The sequence below is a fragment of the Erpetoichthys calabaricus genome, chromosome 2, assembly GCF_900747795.2.
Source record: "Erpetoichthys calabaricus chromosome 2, fErpCal1.3, whole genome shotgun sequence".
NCBI classification, from domain to species: domain Eukaryota; kingdom Metazoa; phylum Chordata; class Cladistia; order Polypteriformes; family Polypteridae; genus Erpetoichthys; species Erpetoichthys calabaricus.
In genome coordinates, this window is record NC_041395.2 from 179,311,679 (window position 1) to 179,334,236 (window position 22,558).

Below are 22,558 nucleotides of genomic sequence, written 5' to 3' on the forward strand. Positions count from 1 at the left end.
GCCTGTCCAAGCCTCTCGAGGAGGTCGTCCACTCGTGGCATTGGATAGGCATCAAATTGGGAGACTTGATTAAGCCGACGGAAGTAATTGCGAAACCTCCAACTCCCGTCAGGCTTACCGACCAGCACAATGGGACTCGACCAGGGACTATAACTTTCCTCAATCACATCTAGTTCCAGCATGCACTTGATCTCAAGCTCCACTTCAGCCCTTTTTGCCTAGGGAAGACAATACGAGCGTTCTCGAACAATAACCCCGGGCTCTGTCACAATGTTGTGCTCAACCAGAGAGGTCCTTCCTGGGTTCTCACTGACTACCTCCCTACCTCCCGGATAACTGTTTCCAGCTCCTGCCGTTGTCTGGGACTTAAATTTGCACCGAAGTTAAGGCTAGCTGTGTGAGCGAAGAGTGAGCAGGGCTGGCCGGAGGAGGGATCGGGATCCCTGTCTTTCCACGGTTTCAGCAGGTTCACATGATAAACCCACTCTTTCGGCTGACGATTGGGTTCACTCACCAAATAGTCGACAAGCCCCTTCCTCTCCTTAACTTCGTAGGGGCCTTGCCAATGGGCAAGCAACTTAGAGTGGGAGGTAGGCACTAGGACCATGACCCGATCTCCCAGGCGGAACTCCCGGAGAGACGTGCTGCGGTTGTAATAACGGACCTGTGCTGCTTGGGCCTCTTCCATGTGACTTTTAAGGAGGGGCCGAATCTTTCCAAATCTATCGCGTAATTGCGCGATATACTCTAATATGTTTGTAGAGGGAAGAGCCTCTTCTTCCCATCCTTCTTTTAGGATATCTAATATGCCCCGGGGTTGTCGCCCATACAGTAATTCAAAAAGGGGAGAACTCCGTGGAGGCTTGTGGGACTTCCCGACAGGCAAAAAGGACAAGGGGGAGGAGCTGATCCCAGTTCCTTCCATCCTCGCTGACCACCTTACGCAGAATTTGTTTGAGAGTCTGATTGAACCTCTCCACTAAACCGTCGGTTTGAGGATGATACACCGCGGTCTTTAAATGCTTTATTTTCAGTAATCTGGCAGTCTCCTTGAACGTCTCCGAGGTGAAAGGTGTCCCCTGGTCCGTCAAGACTTCCTTGGGGATACCCACGCACGCAAAGACCCCTAGTAATTCCCGTGCGATGGCTTTAGAAGTGGCTGAGCACAACAGAACAGCTTCGGGGTATTTGGTAGCATAATCCACAAGGACTAGGATGTTCTTGTGTCCTCGGGCTGAGGGCTCTAGAGGTCCGACTATATCGACCCCGATCGGATGGAAGGGAATGTCAATCAGGGGAATAGGAACGAGAGGAGCATGGTCCTTTCTTGGAATTTGTCGCAGTTGACACTCCGGGCAGGAAGTGCAAAAGCGACGAACGTCCTCATTGATTCCCGGCCAGTAGAAACGGAGCTTGATCCACTCCAGGGTTTTTTCGGTGCCCAAGTGGCCACCTAGGAGGTGGGAGTGTGCTAACTCACAGACCTGCTGCCGGAAGGTCCGCGGGATTAGCAGCAGCCTTCTCTCCTGCCCATCATGCATTGCTACGCGATAGAGAAGGTCGTTGTTTAACACAAAGTGAGGACCCTGTGGCATTGACTGGTTTGTGTGCTGGCCGTTGACTAGGACCACTGTATTTTTTGCAAATTTCAGGGAATCATCACTCCACTGCTCCCTTTTAAAGGAAGCCGGCGTTTCTCTAAATTGGAATCGTAAAAAGGGAGAGACGGTCCGGACCGACCTCAAGGGGTGTGGTTTCCTCCCGCTCCGCCGCGGCGCTGGTGGATGACAGGTCGGCTACTCACCTGCCAGTCTGGGGCCCCCCTAGGTGGGAATTGGGGCTCTGGCTTCACAGGGAGGGGGGCACTCTCCTCCGAGAGAGCATAAACAGCCCTCTTTGCCTCCCCCTTCCGAAGCAGCCCAATTCTGTGAGCCCCTCCCGAACACTCCCTGGCTTGCCTAGGTTGCCTAGTGGAGCATGCCAGGAGCAGAGCGTGTACCGGGCCACTCCGAAACACGGGACACCCTCCCCACCCGGAAAACTCAGCTCCGGTACGCTCCCACCTGGATGTGTTGCAGGTCCTGTCCCCTTCTCTTCCAGGACTTCTCGATCCTGCCGACTACGCCAATGTCACAATAACAAGACATACTCAGATAAAGGTTTGGGGCAGCCACCCGTATAATGTGGTATCCTGGCTGCAAAGTCGTTTTTTATCAAATAAACAGCACTGATGTGCATACAACTGAGTCCAAAACAAGACTGAGGAAATAGGGAAAAGGGGCAGGCTTTTAAAGGGGAAGACAGGAAGTGAAGTCATAAAGATCAGGCCCATGTTCTTTAGCCATTGGTTCGAGCCCGGAGGTGACATCACAGGGTCCGGAGCCGGTAAGGTCTCCTTCCATTGGCTCGGTCCCGGAAGTGACGTCAAGAGAGCCAGAAGGAATCTCCCGGGAATGGTCTACAGGAAAGAGAGAAAAAGAGTCAGTGCACTCCGCCACGTCCCGGCATGCCTCAGAACTGCTGTCACTCAAGCCCTTTAGCTGCCTCCCATGCGCACGTGTGTGACACTGTATATAACCACAAAGCATTTATGAATATAAGTACACATCTATTTATATGAATAGTAATAAATCTATAATATATAGATATATTAACAAATCATGCTTTCAGTGGAGTACTCAAGCTGGACATGGAGGAAAGGCAAATAAAAAAAAAAAACAAAGAGTTAGAAATTCTTCCCAAAAAATAATCTCACTTTCCAGGATCCTTTACAATAAGACATCAAAGTCTGGTTGATCTGTTTTACAGCAAGTGACATCAAAGTTTGGGTTATCTACTTTACAATAAGTGACGTCAAGGTCTGCTTGATCATGGTCACCTTCCCTTCACAGGCTTCCTACAGTACTGCAAGGCACATGCCAGACCTCCTAACTGTGGTGTAATGTGATGGTCTGCCACTGGGTTTGTCGTTGCTAAATCAAAGTCTCATTTGAAGGTCAGCCTGCTGAAGGTAGCAAAGACATAAACTGCACTGCAAGATAACAGGAGGAAAAAGAGGAAAAGAAGATCAGTACTTGTGGATTACAGTTAGTTTAGGAAAAAAAACAAGAAGTACTTCTGCAATAAGAACAGCTGATCATCAGCTGATGTAAGGCGATCTTCAGCCTGATTTAAATACACAAACCCATCGGTCATCCTTTACACTAGCAGCTGAATTATTTTGAAGTGTCCTACAGTAGAATTATTTATCCCTGAAATTTGTACAAGACCTGCATTTTGTGATTAGATTATGTGCTCAGTAACATATGCATTAATACATTTTGTTAGGATTTAATATGTCTAATGTCTCCTTCAGATTATTGATCTCAAGATTAAGCACTTGAGTTCCTGTTGATATACAAGAATTGTCCAATATTATTTATCCTCAGTAACAAGCACCCCCTCCTTTAACCGCCACCTTCTCGTGGTGGAGGGGTTTGCGTGTCCCAATGATCCTAGGAGCTCTGTTGTCCGGGGCTTTATGCCCCTGGTAGGGCCACCCAAGATAAACTGGTCCTAGGTGAGGGATGAGACAAAGAGCGGTTAAACAAACCTTCTATGATGAATGAAAACTTTGGATGGCGTTTTCCCTTGCCCGGACGCAGGTCACCGGGGCCCCCCTCTGGAGCCAGGCCTGGAGGTGGGGCTCAATGGCGAGAGCCTGGTGGCCAGGCCTGCACCCATGGGGCTCAGCCAGGCACAGCCCGAAGAGGCAACGTGGGTCCCCCTTCCCATGGGCTCACCACCTATGGGAGGGGCCAAGGAGGTCGGGTGCAGTGTGAGTTGGGTGGTGGCCGAAGGCGGGGACCTTGGCGGTCTGATCCTCGGCTACAGAAGCTGGCTCTTGGGACGTGGAATGTCACCTCTCTGAAGGGGAAGGAGCCTGAGCTAGTGCGCGAGGTTGAGAGGTTCTGGCTAGATATAGTTGGGCTCACCTTGACGCACAGCTTGGACTCTGGAACCAATCACCTTGAGAGGGGCTGGACTCTCTACCACTCTGGAGTTGCCCCCAGTGAGAGGCGCCGAATGGGTGTGGGTATACTTATTGCCCCTCGACTTGGAGCCTGTTCATTGGGGTTTACCCCGGTGGACGAGAGGGTAGCCTCCCTCCGCCTTCGAGTGGGGGGACGGGTCCTAACTGTTGTTTGTGCGTATGCACCGAACAGAAGTTCGGAGTACCCACCCTTTTTGGAGTCCCTGGAGGGGGTGCTAGAGGGCATACCTTCTGGGGAATCCCTCGTACTGCTGGGAGACTTCAATGCTCACGTGGGCAATGACAGTGAGACCTGGAAGGGCGTGATTGGGAGGAATGGCCCCCCCGATCTGAACCAGAGTGGTGTTTTGTTATTGGACTTCTGTGCTTGTCACGGATGGTCTATAACGAACACCATGTTCAAGCATAGGGGTGTTCATATGTGCACTTGGCACCAAGACACCCTAGGCCTCAGTTCAATGATTGACTTTGTGGTCGTGTCGTTGGACTTGCGGCCACATGTCTTGGACACTCGGGTGAAGAGAGGGGCGGAGCTGTCAACTGATCACCACCTGGTGGTGAGTGGGCTTCGATGGTAGGCCCAAACGTGTTGTGAGGGTCTGCTGGGAATGTCTGGCAGAGCCCCCTGTCAGAAGTAGCTTCAACTCCGACCTCCGGCAGAACTTCGACCACGTCCCGAGGGAGGTGGGGGACATTGAGTCCGAATGGGCCATGTTCAGTGTCTCTATTGTTGAGGCGGCTGACCGGAGCTGTGGCTGTAAGGTGGTCAGTGCCTGTTGTGGCGGCAATCCCCGAACCCGTTGGTGGACACCGGCGGTGAGGGATGCCGTCAAGCTGAAGAAGGAGTCCTACAGGACCCTTTTGTCCTGTGGGACTCTGGAGGCAGCTGATAGGTACCGGCAGGCCAAGCGGAATGCGGCTTTGGTGGTTGCTGAGGCAAAAACTCGGGCGTGGGAGGAGTTTGGGGAGGCCATGGAAAACGACTTTCGGATGGCTTCGAGGAGATTCTGGTCCACCGTCTGGTGTCTCAGGAGGGGAAGCAGTGCAGTGTCAACACTGTATATGGTAGGGATGGTGCACTGCTGACCTCGACTCGGGACGTTGTGGGTCGGTGGGGGGAGTACTTCAAAGACCTCCTCAATCCCACTAACATGCCTTCCAATGAGGAAGCAGAGCCTGGGGACTCGGAGGTGGGCTCCCCCCATCTCTGGGACTGAGGTCACTGAGGTGGTCAAAAAACTCCTTGGGGTTGATGAGATACGCCCAGAGTTCCTCAAGGCTCTGGATGTTGTAGGGTTGTCTTGATTGACACATCTCTGCAACATCACATGGACATCAGGGACAGTGCCTCTGAATTGGCAGACTGGGGTGGTGGTCCCCCTCTTTAAGAAGGGGGACCGGAGGGTGTGCTCCAACTACAGAGGGATCACACTCCTCAGCCTCCCTGGAAAAGTCCATTCGGGGGTTCTGGAGAGGAGGGTCCGTTGGATAGTTGAGCCTCGGATTCAGGAGCAACAGTGTGGTTTTCGTCCTGGTCGCGGAACAGTGGACCAGCTCTACACCCTTAGCAGGGTCCTGGAGGGTGCATGGGAGTTTGCCCAACCAGTCTACATGTGTTTTGTGGACTTGGAAAAGGCATTCGAACATGTCCCTCGGGGAATCCTGTGGGGGGTACTCTGAGAGTATGGGGTACCGGACCCCCTGATAAGGGCTATACAATCGGTGCCAGAGCTTGGTCTGCATTGCCGGCATTAAGTCGAACCCGTTTCCAGTGAGAGTTGGACTCCGCCAGGGCTGTCCTTTGTCACCAATTCTGTTCATAACTTTTATGGACAGAATTTCTAGGCACAGCCAGGGCGTTGAGGGGGTCCAGTTTGGTGGACTCAGGAATGGGTCACTGCTTTCAGATGATGTTGTCCTGTTTGCTTCATCAGGCCGTGATCTTCAGCTCTCTCTGGATCGGTTCACAGCTGAGTGTGAAGCGGCTGGGATGTGAATCAGCATCTCCAAATCCGAGACCATGGTCCTCAGCCAGAAAAGGGTGGAGTGCCCTCTCAGGGTTGGTAGCGAGATCCTGCCCCAAGTGGAGGAGTTCAAGTATCTTGGGATCCTGTTCATGAGTGAGGGAAGAATGGAGCGTGAGATCGGCAGACGGGTCGGTGCGGCATCTGCAGTAATGTGGGCTCTGCATCGGTCCGTCGTGGTGAAAAATTTACCAGTTGATCTACGCTCCTACCCTCACCTATGGTCATGAGCTATGGGTAGTGACCGAAAGAACGAGATCGTGAATACAAGCGGCTGAAATGAGTTTCCTCTGTAGGGTGTCTGGGCTTTCCCTTAAAGATAGGGTGAGAAGCTCTGTTATCCGGGAGGGGCTCAGAGTAGAGTCGCTGCTCCTCCGCATCGAGAGGAGTCAGATGAGGTGGCTCGGGCATCTGATCAGGGTGCCTCCTGGACGCCTCCCTGGTGAGGTGTTCCGGGCACGTCTAACCAGGAGGAGGCCCAGGGGAACACCCAGGACACGCTGGAGGAACTATGTCTCTTGGCTGGCCTGGGAACGCCCTGGGATTCCCCCGGAAGAGCTAGAAGAAGTGGCCGGGGAAAGGGAAGTCTGGGCATCTCTGCTCAAGCTGCTGCCCCCGCGACCCGACCTTGGGTAAGTGGAAGAGAATGGTTGGATGGATGGAGTAACAAGCACACTACAGTATATAAAATAAATTGGAAAATATCTCTATTACTACTGAACAAAAGTAATGCTGTTATTTTGGAGAGATATAATAACACTTGGAACAAGTAAAATGATACAAACTTTTCTGTACATAATTGTGCACTAAACTTCTGACCTGTATGAGTGACTGGGGATGAGGGAGCGAGTGTCTTGCAACCACCCTGGGCTGAATAAGAAGATTCAATAATGGAACCCTAGATAGAGGGTCCATCACTGAGAATTGCTTCATACTCATTGCTTTCTTTATAGTCAATAAAGTGCTTGTGATTAATGATAATGATAATGACGAGGACGAGGATGATAAGTGTTGTAAGAAAGTTGCTATATTGTGCCCGACCCAACACAGATTGACACGGAAGGCACGTATATAATAAAACAGATATTTATTTTTCCTCACCTGTGGGGCACGTCTTCCCCGTGAACACCGCAGGCAATACACAGTCCCAATCACAGCACACAAGTAATGCAAAGCACTCTTCTCTTCTACCACCAATCCTCCCAGGCAACCTTGTCCTCCTCCACCCGACTCTGGCCACTGAGTGGTGGTTGCTGGCTCCTTTTATAGTGCTCCAGGTGCTTGATCACCGAGTTCCGGCTGCACTTCCAGGTGTGATGAATATGCTGCCCACACAGGCTCAAGAGTCCCAAATACAGCACCCCCTGGCAGTGCCTGCGGGATCCAACAGGGCTGCACCCAACTCCAATTCCCATGGAGCCCTGTGGGAAACCGAGGCACTGCTCCAACCCAGGGGAGCGGCCGTCTAGTGTCCAGGGGGAGGTATTGCACTGTCCAGGGCTGCTCCCCCTGATTATAGTGTGCAGGGGCATCCCGGCTGGGCATGGACCCCAGCCACCTGCCACATTGCCCCTCTCTCAGCTCGGCACGTCCCGCGAGGGCTGATCTTCTCCAGGATGGGGAGACGGTGTCATCCGCTTCGTGGGAGAACTGCCCTCGCAGGACGGGCTGCTGCGCCCGATGGGACTCCGCTGGTGGGGGGGCAGTGTGGCAGGAGGCTGGGGGCCAGACCCAGCCGGGAATCCTGGAAGAACAGGAAGGAGATCTCTATGTCCCCGGCCCATGAGGGGGCAACCGCCCTGGATAGCAAGGAGACCACGGGGAAGTAGCAGGGAGGCTCAAACTCATGGGGGCCTGTGGCTACCACCAGGGGGCACCCCAAGCCTCATAAAGTCAGGGAGATCTACACTTCTGCCACACCTGGAATGGTGGAGGAAGGACCTTCCAGCAACGCCCGGAGTGCTTCCGTGTGCTCATGCGGCACTTCTGCCACACCAGGATGTGCCGCCGGAAGAACGTCAGAGAGCACCTGCAGCACATCCGGGTGACTATAATGGGGGCCTCCTTCCTATAGTCGGGGAGCAAGAGTTGGGAGCTGGAGGTGGACGAAGCTCCAGCGAGAGGAGGAAGATAGGTGGCCCACGGACATTGGAGAGGCCCGTGTTTAGGGGTGTTTGGTGCGGGAGCACTGTGTGCTGTGTGGGACTGTGTTGGGACTTTGGGTGTGTTTTATAACCCTGCTGGTGTTAGTCAGATGGTGTCCGGGTGACCTCTCAAAGTGTATAGACTTGGCTTGAGAATAATAGAAATGACACTAAGTTTATAAGGTCATTATTGTCACATTTTATATCATAAAAACTGCTAAATGTAAATCAAGTGGTGTTATGCTCAAACTATGTAATGCACTGGTAAGACCACATCTTGGAGTATTGTGTGCGGTTCTGATCAGCAGGCTACAAGAAAGACATACCAGCACTTGAAGATTTGCAGAGTAGAGCAACCAAGTGCTTCCCAGGACTTAAGGACATGTCCTACTTTGACAGACTCAGAGAATTAATCCTGTTTAGTCTCGAGCAGAGGAGACTGATTGGGGAGGCACTTCTTTACACAATGAGTTGTGGGACACTGGACTAAACTACCGAGACATGTTGTTGAAGCAGAATCCTTGACAACATTTAAGAAGAATTTGGATGAGATTAGCTTTTACCTAACACAAACATGCTTGATGGAATGAATGGTCTTCTTTCTTTTGTCAGATTTCTTATGTTTCTTATGTTAGGTGTGTAGGGTACAATGAAATTCTTACTTACATGTGCAAATCAAAATGCAACATGTCCTCATTCTGTGGTACCATGATAATGACAGATAGATAGATAGATAGATAGATAGATAGATAGATAGATAGATAGATAGATAGATAGATAGATATTGTGTTCTACAATGAGTAGCTCAAGTTAGATTTCTCTAAGGATGAGGTTAATGATGATGAATCCCTCCAATGTGCTTTCTGTGTTTGCTTTTTTAGAATGGCTGTTTTATTAATTAGATGGTTGCTGGATTTATAATTCAACAGTAGGCTGAGCTACAGGAATTAATTTTGGTTCAAAAGATTCTACATACAGTACTACATAATAAGCACATTAGCTGTAATTTACTTTTCTGACCAAATTGCTACCCCCCGAATGGCCAGTACATGCCTTCTAATACTAGGGACTGCTAAACACAAGCAGATATCATTATCTACACCTCATTTTTCTCACCACTGTCATCTTTTGTAGCTTTCAGTTTTTTCTTGATTTTTGTGATCCACAGGCTGTCAACAGAATTTCAGTTGTTTACCTCAAGGTGTCCCTGTAGGCCAGCCATTTTGAGGTATTATTTGGTATTAAGTATAGGAACATTTTTTTTTTTACTCTGGGTAGAGTGTGAATTAAAATTGTCATTACAGGATGATTTAATTTATAGTTGATTTATCTAATGATTGATTAATTTAGCACCATACCATTTTGTTAGAACTTACATGAAGTTGAACATCTGACAGCACATCTCTGCTACTTAGGGGCCACTAAAACAAGCTAGTTCGTTGGATTTATATAAGCTGTCATAATATGAGGGACAAAATATCTTGAGTTCATTACACTACTCATGGCAGAAAAAATTGTGATTTTTCAAATTGTATACTTAGTAGATTTTGATACTAGGTCTAGGTTCTAGTCCTGGCTACAGCTGAAGAATTGCCCATCCTCAATACAAATCAATGAATGTGCAGAACTACCTGCAAATTTTACTTTTTTTCCTTTTCTATTATCATTTCTGTCAGTCACAACATATTTTTCTTCTAATGAAGGAAACTCCACAGTAACTATGTTGTTAGACTTAAGCAGAGCGATTGACACCATTGACCATTCTATTTTACTGCACAGGCTAGAAAATAATGTTGGGCTTACAGGCATTGTTCTTGCCTGGTTTAGCTATTATTTATTAAATCGATTCCAGTATGTACAGAAATGTGCTGACAGTACTCCATCATTATACACAGAAGTGAGATATGGTGTCTCGCAGTGCTCAGTACTGGGACCTTTACTGTTTTCACTTTACATGCTTCCACTAATTTTCACTCATATGCAGATGACACCCAGTTACTGTATATACCTTCCTTTTAGACCAAATTAAGTTTTCTCCAATGTTGTCTTTAATTAATTGTGTTAGTGAATTAAACAAGTGGATGGATGAGAACTACTTGTCTTTAAATACAAATAAAACAGAGATATTAATTATTGGGGGGAATGATGCTGATTGCAACAACATTTTGTTATCATTTAATTCAGTTGGAATCACCATTAATTTTACTGAATCAGCCCGCAATCTAGGAGTTATCTTTGACTCTAGCATGTCATTTAAAGCACACATTATAAAGTTGTCTAAATCATGTTTCTTTCATCTTAAAAATGTTCAGAAATTAAGGTGTTTTTTAAATAAGAGGGATTCTAAGAAATTAATTCATGCATTAATTTCTAGTAGGATTGACAACTGCAATTTGGTGTTCACTGAATTTTGAAATTGTTCTTTATACAGCTTCCAGTTAATCCAAAAGGCTGCTGCAAGAATTATTACAAGAACAAGAAAATATGAACACATAACTCCAGTTCTTAAATCCTTACACTGGCTCCCAGTTAAGTTTAGGGCATATTTAAAAATACTCCTTTTAACATTTAAAGCCTTAAAGGGCCAAGGTCCGGCTTACTTGTCTGAACTTATCATGACTTACAAACCAGAGTGCACAATAAGATCTCAAGATGCCGGTCTACTTATGATTCCAATAAAATAACAGTGGGAGGTCGAGCTTTTAGTTACCGGGCCCCTAAACTGTGGAACAATCTGTCTGCTACAATAAGAGATGTCTCTTCAGTCTCGGCTTTTTAATTCCAGCTGAAGACTCACTACTTCAGTTGAGCATATCTTGACTAAAGCTGCTGATTAACTGTACAGACTGCATCTCTGTTGTTAGTCATTAGCACTAAAACATAAGTAATATGATGGTTATAATTTGTTACTAACCCTTACCTATTCTGTTTCTCTTCTTAGTACTCAAATGTGGCACTTGGTGTCACTGCCTATGTGTGAAGTAGTTCTGTCTGCCTAAAGTAAAGTCATCTCTGATGGAGGATCGCAGGAATAGTCAGGTAGAGGCATCTTTTGATTGGATTGGTTGTCCCAGCACTGACTCAGCTGTGGAATGGCCAATAGGGAGAGGCAGCTTAATGGTCGAGGTCTCCAGGACTCTGAACAAATCCAAATTGTCTCTATTATAAAAAAAAAATCTTGGAAGGAGACTAGACATGATTTTCTCAGAGAGACACTTTCACATCATGTGAGACAAGACTGTGCCAAAAGATTTAACAATGCCTGGGGCCGGAAATAAAAGACAAAGAGTAGATGACAAAGTAGAACGTCGTAAGGAATTCAAAAACCTTGGCGTTGGACACATGAAGAGCAGGTTAGAGATAATAGAAGTATGAAAATTCAAAAGTCTCAAAAAAGGATAGTAAAGTTCACATTAACGCAAACGGAAATTATTACTCCGTGAAATAACGCAACAGCGAAAAGAGATTGAATATATTGTTCGGATTTAAACTTTAAGTCGGAGACTTGTAGATCGTCTAATTGGTGTTGCCATCAGGGAAAAGCATTGTTTGCATGCCCAGACTACCTGGAAAGGGATCTCTCTTTGAACTGCCTTTCCCAAGGTTTCTTCCATTTTTTCCCTACAAGGGTTTTTTGGCAGTTTTTCAAGAAGGGGGGCTGTCAAAAGGCAGGGCCTGTTAAAGCCCATTGCGGCACTTCTTGTGTGATTTTGGGCTATACAAAAAATAAATTGTATTGTATGGTATTTTTGAAATACATACACCATAAAGATTGTGATTCCAGAGGTCTACTGTCCAAATGAAGTTGTCATTGCTGGTGAAATGAGATTTTTGAAAATGCAGTTGAGCTGCTACTTAAAAGGACTATATATTTCACACATATTGTATGAAATTTCCCCAATTTCTTTTATTGTGTTTTGTGTTATTCTTGCATTTCTTTAAGTAATGATATATGGAACTTGTAATTCTTGTGTGACTCACTGAGCTCTTAAGTAGAGTTCTGTCTGAAAAAGACATACTGCATTTTAATTGAAATACTCCAAGACAATTAGCCATCACTGATCTTCTGCTTTTGAACTGATAACTGAATATTTCATCCAACACACTGGGTCCCTAGGCTGGTTTGATTCCTACTTAATGTCTAATGCTGCTGCATTCTGGCTTCCCCCAATCCTAAAACTGAATTTTGCAGACTCACAGGGAAGAATTACTAATTAACCAAAACGAAGGGGCAAAAATGGGCAGCTTTATCTAAAGAGGAAAATCTACTGCAAGGGAATGGGATTGGGTATGTGTTACTATACCACACCAAATGGACAACTCATGTAGCAAATACAAGGTCTATGATGATTAGTTTGATTCCATCTTAAATGGGTAGCTCAGCTAGTATACATCTAAAATGGTGAGGGTTGGGTCTGCCTGTCTGTCTGTGGACAACTGGGGTTAGAACCTTGATTTTGGTCTTAATTGAAAACTTATGCTGTGATATGCATTGGTTAAGTAAAAATGTGGCTAGCAGCAACCTGCACAAAGTTATCAGGGTGTGAATCTTTCTTTCGGGAAACTACATAGGCAATAAGGTAATATGGCAGAAAGAAAACGAAGAGCAGAGACATCTGCTAAGCATGAAGCAAGTTGCAAAAGCTGATTCTCTGATAAGGAAAAGAAGAATGACATGGCAAGGCAAACTCCAGGTACTTACACACTGCTGGGGCATGAACCTTGATAATGGGAGGAGTAGACATCCACATATTTTTTAGTTATTTTTTACTTATTTGGGTGATTTCTTTGTCCAAGGTGACTTATAACATTTGAGGCATGTTGCAATGTTTCTAGTAAACTCAACTTTGTCATCATAATGGAGAAATATTCCGGTGTTAAACATGCAATACTGAAAGTATTCTCACTTTCTGGTTCAGCTTATATCTGTGATGCAGTTTTCTCTACCCTAAAACAAATGAGTTGCTTCAAATAACCACCACTAAATAAAACCAAGATTTCAAAAGGATTGTGGGAAGGAAGAAATGCCAAAAGTCCTAATGAATCAAAAGCAGCTACTTCCAGAAAAAGAAAAAACTCCAAATCATGAAAACAGTATTTCTCCACTGCAGGATACTTGAAGTGTTTTGTTTATTTATGTGTAAACACATACAAACACACACACAACATACATAACTTATGATGTAGATCTTTGCAACAGTATGGCCTATTTAGTGCACAGTATTTTTAATGGTGGCCAGTCCTGGCCTAATACATTTTAAAACACAGTATTTGTGCCCTGCTCTCTCACATGAGATTTAGTGTAGCCACCTTCCACTCCATTCAAACTAGTGTTGATGCTGAGGTTGTCACCCGTTGCACAGCTGCACTTAGGTCCTAATCTGGGATCCTGAGGAGGTCTGTTGTAAAGCGAGTGTGGTAACGCGTTGTTTCAGCACATGCTCCCATCCCACAACACCACCAACAACTTCTGCTTCAGCTGTACTTCAATGCATTTGATTCTCGTTCACAGCTCTTTCCATGTGGCTCCAATGATCTTTTCTTGGCCATGTCACCTGTCTGCTCATTAGAGATGTGCAGTGTACCAGTACTGAAAAAGTACAGAAAAACCCAATTTTTAAAACAGTATTACACCATCATAACAGTATTTTCAATACCGGAAGTCAATGTTAGTTTTCAAAGACCTTTCTCAGCTAGTTGTTCTGCTCTCCAGTGTGCTAGAGCCCCCACAGTGGGACCCACCAGCTCCATTCCATGACATAAAAAGTTAGGTTCATTTCCATTAATAAACTACTCAGTGGGAGTGTGCCCTGCCATGACCCTTGCCTTGCATCCAATAAGGCCGGAACAGGTTCAGATCATAGACAGAGGATTCTGTTAAGCAGTTTTTGGCATCCTGGTGAACTAAAAAAATCATTTTGGAACTGCAGACACAGCTGCCCAGAGCACACTCACAGTTGTTTCTTACAGAGCAGTGCCATGACGTCTTGTGAGTGGCACTGTAACAATGCAAACATATGTATTTAATTTTAGGTTAGAATTATCTGTAAGTTTAAAACTTAACACTTGGTGAGAGTGCCTATTTTCCATGGGAACTGGATAACATACAGATAAACACCCTTGATAAGACAGTGTTTTGCACATACTGTACATAAGATCAACGCTTTTATGACAATCTGCCCATTACCAGAGTAGTGGCCAATTACTGGTGTGCAACATCACGAGGCTCGTAAAAACCATGTGGTGTTTTTGGCATAAAGGAGTGATGAATGAGGGAGACACAGAGAGTTCATCCACAGTGTTAAAGAAGCCATCCATGCAATAGCCTGACCGCTGGATCTTAATAAGCCACTGCTTCTTCTCTAACACAGATGTTTGCTGCTCTTCAGCTTTTATGTTCTTTAAAGAATGTATTATTTGATCTTTCTGACTTTGAAGCAAGGGTAATTTTTTTTATTAGGGAGTTTACACTCAATATTCATTTCCATTGTTTATTTCACTTATATTTTTGTGGTGCTATTCTACTTTAATAAATACTGCTTTGCTTTTAAATTTCTGTACTTTGCATATCTTCAGTGAAGTAACAAAGCAGATTAGCAGGCTGAGGGGGGGGGGGGGCGCCTCTAACAGAGAGCAGCATGAATGTGAGTAACACATTACTGGTTGGTAAGTGGCATTAACCAAGATTTAAAATGTTAAACTGACCTTATATATAGCAAATTGTATGTTAATTCGTACTCCATGTCTCAGACATGGTGCATTAACCATGATGTACCAGCCTTCATGTGTGTAGGTTATTCTTGGGGATTAAGGTGTGTCAGTGATTTGTGTCTAGGTTATATCAGGGGACATCAGTGTGTTAATTAATTAAATTTATACAGCACTTTTTCAGCTACTTAACTCAAAAAACTGTAGACAGTGGGGAGCCATTTTAATCACCATCAATGTGCAGCATCCACCTGAATGATGCGACAGCAGCCATTCCTGCACCAGTTGGCTAGCGGTGTAAGAGGTGAGAGAGCTAGCCAATTACAGACACAGGATAATTAGTAGGCCAGAATAAACAGGGCTGTGATGGGCATTTTCCCCGGACATTGGGGTACACTCTACTCTGTTACGAAAAATGCAGAGGGATCTTTAATAACCACAGAGACTGTGGACCTCAATTTTACATTTCATCCAAAGGACTGCACCATCTGTCATGTGCTGTGTCTGCATCATTGCACAGCTGCATTTTGATCTGTACGCAAACCACAGGTTAAGTGCCCCCTATGGACCTCACTGATACCTCTTCCAGCAGCAGCCCAAGCTTTCGTGATTGATCTCCCGTCCAAGTGCTGTCCTGGCCCAGTCATGCTTAGCTTTAGGTGGAAGGTGGTGGTATGGCTGCTGACCATGCTCCATGTGGAGTACTGAGGAGTGACAGACCATAAAATGCTTAAGTGGACAGTGTCTGTGTGTCAAATTGATAAATAACTTGGGTGAGTCCCTCTCACCCCAAGATAATACAGATCTAAAATACATACAAGAAAGTTAAAGAAAAAATCCTATGTCAATCCAAATGCAAAACTAATTACCAGGAATATCATTGAAGGGCTTCAATTAATATGATGCTGCTTAGATCAGTTTGCCAGTTAAACTGGGTCATTAATAAAGGATAAACATATGCATAAATAAAATAAATTAAAAAAATGAGAGAAATATTCTGGAACAAAATTGATCTTGCCTGAAGAGCAGTAGTCTTCTTCTCACAATTCCGTTTTCACAGTAGTGATAATAGATTTAAAGTTGAATAGTGCTGTTATAGATCGTTAATTGCAAAGTGTGGATCTTGGCAAAAGGTATCTGTACAATAGGCTGATAACAATTTATGAAGATACACAAATAAAGATCTGGCTGGTTCCTGTCTGGAGCAGATTCTGCCTTGAAAGGCTTTGACACCCTGTCACCCTGTACTGGATAAAGTAAATGAAAAATGAGTGTGGACAGATGACAAAAACACAACAGACATTTGATTAAGTAAACAAATCTTACATTTGTATTTATTTCACATTAGAAAGAAAATTAGAAAATGACAAACTTGGAAAACAGTTACACCAAGCTGCTAAAAATGATAGCAAAAATAGAAATTGAGCCCATCCCCAAACCCTCCCCCCAAGCTAAGCAACAGCTCAAGACCAGAACTTTGAAGCCCAGAACTGACTTTAAACACCCTGGACTGCCTGATATAGCCATATTTTCTGTAGTCTCTATATATAAATATTATAGTTCTTATCTGTGCTTATTTTCCTGAGAAACTTTCTTGAACAGTACCATTAAACTAGTATGTACCTTTAATTCAAATAATATATTAACATTTATATATATTTTATATATATAGATATATATCTTTGTTATTAAACATTTTATATTTTTCTTAAAAGTCCAAGATTTCTGTAAAAATTATTTAATTACTCCCCACCCACCCCAACCCACCTACGTCAATAGTGCAGAGCTTTCAAGCCAATGCATAGTGTACTAGAACTAAAATTATTGGCTTGTTTCCTCAAAGGAAAATAAGGTGGACATTTTTTAACATAATAAATACACAGCAGATCTCAAAAATAAATAGCCTCATTAGGAATATCAAATTGACATATTTCTTAGGGAAATCACATACCTATGCCACAATATGTAATTCATTAGCAAAACTGCATTAAATGATGCACAAAGGAGAGACTTTTTTTTCTTCAGGGCATGCTATAAATCCTAAGGATACACAGAGGAAGAATCTGGCCAGAAGGCAGATGCCTACCTATAGAGTCTCTGATTTACATTTATATTATCAAAAAATGATTGAATCCTTAATGACAAGGCCTTCACAGTAAATCCAGTAAGAAAACATGAAGAACAGCTGTCACCAAAGTACAGACAGCAGAAATCTCTTATGGGTCTGATACTGACAGCTTTTCATTTTGGTGTTTTGTGAACTTCAGTACGTCATACAATTTCCTTTAAATAAAAGTTGAAAAAGTACAAAAAAAAAAGTCAAGTATTACAAAAAGCTACACATCCCTGAAGAAATGCATTTAAGCTACAGCTTTCTGCTTGTCTAAAGTGGCAAAGACAAATTGCTTTGACACCTAAGTTAACTTTAAATGAGCACACAAGGAAAAGACAACCGTCCAGAACCTGGTGGCCGACTCAAATGATGCAGGGTGATAGTGGCTGAAGAAATTCATTGTAGTCAATCTCCCCAGTCAGAGACTACTAAAGTGAGTGTCTGATTGAGCTCCATTACTATTTAGTTATCATCATTCCCCCAAGGTTCTGTTTTTACTTATCAAAAATGAACAGTATGCAACAATTTTAGATCACAGAACTGCATTCCACCTTTATGATGTGCTTGTCACACTCTCAGTGACGGATGTTTCTGTACAACTTCAGTAAGCCAATATAGTGGCATATAATGAACATTGCCCACTGACTATCAATTACACCCAAGCCTGTAAAATATAAATGGACTGCACTATACAAAAAGAATAACAGAAAAATGCTAATAATCCCACTGCAGAGTAAGCACATGTGTGGACAAGCGTGTCACAATTAATACACAGCTTTACAAGTTGGTTAAATTCTAAAATTTATGGAAAGAACATGCTACCCTTATCTCTGTCTAAAGGGACTAGTTACAATGAAAACCTGCTGCCACCATGAGTTGAGTTGAGTAAACTGGCCGAGAAGCTGCATACCAAGTTGGTGATCCCAGTGCTTTAAAGAAGATGGTTTTCGTGAGCTGATTGCTGGGAAACTTATAGTTAAGCTAGCACCATCTTTCCCACTTTGGACACCACATACACACTGGGAAAATGAAAGAAAAAGGAATATTGCTAGAGATTTGCACAGGGAAGCAGGGCAGCTTTAAGCAAACCCTGATGATCCAACCTAACATAATCACGGACATTCAGAGTATCAGGCTTACCAGGGATCTAAAAACTCTGATAAATTATAACAAAAATAATAATTCAAAACACACCTTTAAGTAGTCAAGGTCAAATCAGAAATGTACAAGCAATATAAAAAATAAATAAATTAGGTAAAACATATCTAATACAAAAAAAAAAAATACAAAAACTTCATTTTAACAATTTTAACAGAGTGAAAGCAGTTAGAAAATTATCTATAAGCAGAATCAACTCTTTCAAGTTCACCTCAGGTCACAAAGAGGCCCTCCTCCTCCTCCCACTGAGAGGAACACAGCTCCACCAGGGCCAGGGAAGTCTCTGCTTTTTTATGTTGAGCAATAAGTATGAGATTCAGTACTGTTTCCATGGTGAGTCCATGGTGTGCCCAAAATGGATTCATTAGTGACAGGTTTTACACATGCACCCCTCCTACTCCAAACTAGTAAAAGGTCCTTGGTAAAAAGGGCGCGTCCAGTTTGAAAAGCATTCGGTTTTCAGGGAAACTTCAAAAAAGTTTAGTGCAAAATTAAGATTGGTTAGACTTACATAAAGACACCCATTGGTAGCCCACTCTATAACTTGTAATATGGGGCAAGGTAAGCTATAGAGGAGGCTGCACCAAAGTTAGTAACATCTGGCACTGGAAATGCTGAAGGCAAACATAAAAAAGTGCTACTTGATTGCCTGCTCTGTGCTTTCAGATTATCAGATAGTCCCACATCGCTGACTTGTTCCTTTGGTGCAAAGACCAAAGAACTGCCATGACAGGCACAATTAAAATTTCAAGTGCATTAGGGATCTGAACGGAGCATGTGTGAGTCTTCTGTTGCCATGGGGTGTACAAAAATAGGCGGAACAATTGGCATATTGAGGAGAAGAAATCCCTTCAGCTTGGTGTTTGTATACCAAATTCAATATGTGGACAGCAGCATCAGAAACATTCTTTCTTTGATGAAGACTAGAAAGCACCATTACCAGCTCTCTTTCTTGTCCTTTGCTCCTTTCTAAATTCTTACCCAGCACGTTTTTTGACAAACTTTTCTGTTTTATTTTTTTCTACAGGAGGCTGCTGCCTCACTGGGATATACATGAGTCAGCTCTTTGAGCTGTGATTATTGCAGACCCTGTTTTATTGCTGAAAAGCCCTTATCTGGAGCAGTCAAAAGAGACTGCAAATGGCAGGCACACACTGGAAGAGCAGCTGTGTCACCTCCACACAGCATCTGAGGGTGCGCTGTGGCCTGCTTACAGTAAACAAGTTATTCCCACAAGGAGCTCCCCAAGCACCGCAATAGGAAACTCACCAAAGCTTCAAATCCCTTTAGTAAAACCTGGCAAATACTCGAGAAAAAGAGAGACAGAGACGGTACTCCCACCAGGGAAGCCGTAGCATCACAAGAGTGCTTCTGCAATCCTTAGTCATGATGGCATCGCAGCACATTTGGAACATTCTCTGTGGACTCTCAAGCATAAAGTTCAAAAGTATTCTTCACTCTGTCCCAAAGAAGTTGCAGGAGTGATTGCCGGTTCATGTCCAACAAGCCCAGAGCAACACACACCCACCACAGTAACCATAGTAAGAACTATATTATAATATTAATAAGAATATCTTCAAATTTAGGAAAAAACAAACAAACCACACCACACAAAACATGAAAATGATAAAGGTGAAATTTCAGTTATTGCCTACAATCTTGGGTCGATTTCTTCCATAGAACCTGTTCTCCCCACCCCAGACCACCCAACTACCCAAATTCCTGTGTGGATTTCCCAGGCTAACAGTATTAAGTGCTTTTTTTTTTTTCATTGCAAAATTGTGAGAGACAGTGGCAAGCCAGATTTGCTCTTTGGTGACTTGCTTGAGAGCACAACCAGACTGAGATCCACTTTTAAATGGGGCCAGAAAAATTTGCACTATATAGCTGGCTCAATCAGCAAGGATCATCTGAAGAGTCCTGCCTTTCCCTGTCCCAGCACACATTGATGGAAGGTGAGCCAACAGCTGGATTTTCTGATCCAGAGGTCATCCACTGATGCCTCTCTGCAGCCATGAAGTTGGAGAAGATGGGCATACCTGTATGGCACATATTGTATGCAGGAGATGGGCTGTCAGAACTGCCATACCTCTGTAAAAGAGAAGGTGGTGCAGATTCATCCAAGACATGTGGAAGACTAACCACGGATTTACGTGGTCGACGAGTGCGCACTTCTAGGCAGTTCTGTCCCTTGAGGTGACGTTGCAAGTGGTCATCACGGGCAAAGGCTTTGTGGCAAAGCGAGCACTCAAAAGGACGATCTCCACTGTGAAGAGACAGGTGATTCTTGAGGTCATAGCTATGCAGGAAACGGGCTGGGCAATGCGAGCACAGGTAGGGTTTTTCACCTGTGTGCTTGCGCATGTGAATCTTCAGTTTGTCATTCCTAAAATGAGAGGAAAGTGGCTAGTTAAGAGTGGAACCAGTCTGTCATAAAATCCACTTTTGTGCTTTAAAGTTAGTTTGTTACCAAAGATTGACCAAACTCTTTAATGTTACCTTTAATGGTTCAGAAAAAATAGCTATGATGATGCAAGTATGTAACCTGGATAATCTGTCTTGAACACCCCTAACAGAAAAAATAAAAATATAAAAGCAGGACAGCAGCAAGGTTGTAGCCTCTTTATTTTACCATTTCGTGTCGGCAACCCCTTCAACATACAACTACAGATACATTTTTATTTCAAGAAAGATAAATTCCTAAATTAACTCTTTACCAGCTTCTCTGCCTGTTTGTTATTGTGCCTAGCACATCTATCTACTATATAATAATACACCTGCAAGCAATCTGATGGGTCAGTTTGGCTATGGTGATGTGATCGAAAAAGGAAGTGTTAGTATGAGACACACAAGAAGAAGTAAAGGCTGAGAGCTGCCTTCAAATACTGGAAATATAAAAGTGAGCAGAAGGTGAGCAAGGCACCTCAAAGTGACATAGCGTAAGAAGGAGGCTTTATGGGAATGATCCACTCAAGAGAGGTTCAGACAAACAAGGATACTGAGGAAAGGCACTGATGGCACATGTAGTGCAAGAGATGTCAAATATTATTAATTTATTCAATTGCCTATCTTTGATAGGTAATGTGACTAGTGGCTAGTTAATTTATAATTGTTAAAGGTAAGGTAAGGGCAAAACCTGTCCCGATTGCAGATAGCTGGTTTTTATAAAGACGCCTACTCCCAATATAATCCCAGGGTTTTTTGATTATTCCAAAGTACTATTTTATAAAATATGACTTCAAATTAGAATTGTTTTATAGCATTTGAGGTAAGCAAAGCTTCAGGTAGAAGCTTGTTACTATTTCTTCATTAACAGTCTTTTAGTTTTAAACTTTGTAAGACATGCACAAGAACAAAAATATAATTATTGTAGGAGCAGCAAAGGCATTGTCACTTTTACATGTGACTGTTCATCAGTTACTGGCTAATTAAATGAGTAATCACCATAAAACTAACACCGTCTTCCCTTCAACCATGATATCTTCTATAGCTCCATTCTCTTGATGCCATGGATATACCTTGACACACTGCAAAGGAATAGTATATATGATAATGTAAACAGCAGGGAAAAAGAATATGTCAACAGGTTTGGTTTTGAGACATATGTTTATGTGTGTGATCTCAGTAAATGCTAGACATTCTCTGACACTTTGAGTCATTAACCACATAGGCACACCCAGAGGGCAGACCCTCACTTCCAGACGGCGCAGTAACTTTTGCACCTTGATCACAGACTCTATGCCACTCCCTAAGGCTATCAGCCAGCTGAAGGTCTGTGGCTGGTTTAATGAGGAGTTACCAGATTTCTCTGATCTCTCAATATTCATAATTTAATCAAGTATCAAGAATATTGCTTTAAGTTTTGAAATATATGGAGTAAACTATGACTACAGCAGGGTGCTTTGATCTGTTTAAGCGAAGTGGTAAAGTCCACATGAGATGGCATCTGAAGAAAATAAAGGGAATATGATTCAAAATGCCAGAAGAAAACACTAATTAAGGAGCAAATGAATTAATTGGATGATACATGGACAACTAATGCCCCTTATACACTGCTCTTCTATTTCTGGAATAATTTCCATTTTTGTTTTTTTCAACTAAATGGAAAAGATCAGAGTAGAAAAATTAGTTGGTTACACTAGTTAATATTTTAAATTATTGTTGATTGTAACTTGCATCAATAAAGTGTAGCACCATGTCACTTCTGATATATTTGCGAGTGATAACACTTGGTGCCTGCCTACCAGTTTAATGGTAGCAATGGCACAAGGCCAAAATGTGATGGGCAGCACTTGGAATTGCATCAATACAATACATATTAAAAACAGAAGCAACGTACTGGAGTGTCAACTGTAAAATTTTTTAAATGGATACAAGG

At 43.6% G+C, this 22,558-nt stretch overlaps 1 protein-coding gene across 4 annotated transcripts in view; it reads right to left on the reverse strand.

Annotated features, from left to right (window-relative positions):
* Nucleotides 1–16,195: 16,195 nt before the first annotated feature.
* Nucleotides 16,196–22,558, reverse strand: part of LOC114646586 (zinc finger and BTB domain-containing protein 7B-like) — a 78,688-nt gene continuing 72,325 nt past the window's right edge. For 3 of the 4 annotated variants that reach the window (XM_028794846.2, XM_028794848.2, XM_028794845.2), the window contains exon 3: nucleotides 16,196–20,566. In XM_028794846.2, the coding sequence (XP_028650679.2) occupies nucleotides 20,077–20,566 (490 nt within the window). In that variant the 3' untranslated portion in view covers nucleotides 16,196–20,076. The remainder of the gene's footprint in view (nucleotides 20,567–22,558) is intronic. The other variant, XM_028794847.2, reaches the window with a different exon arrangement.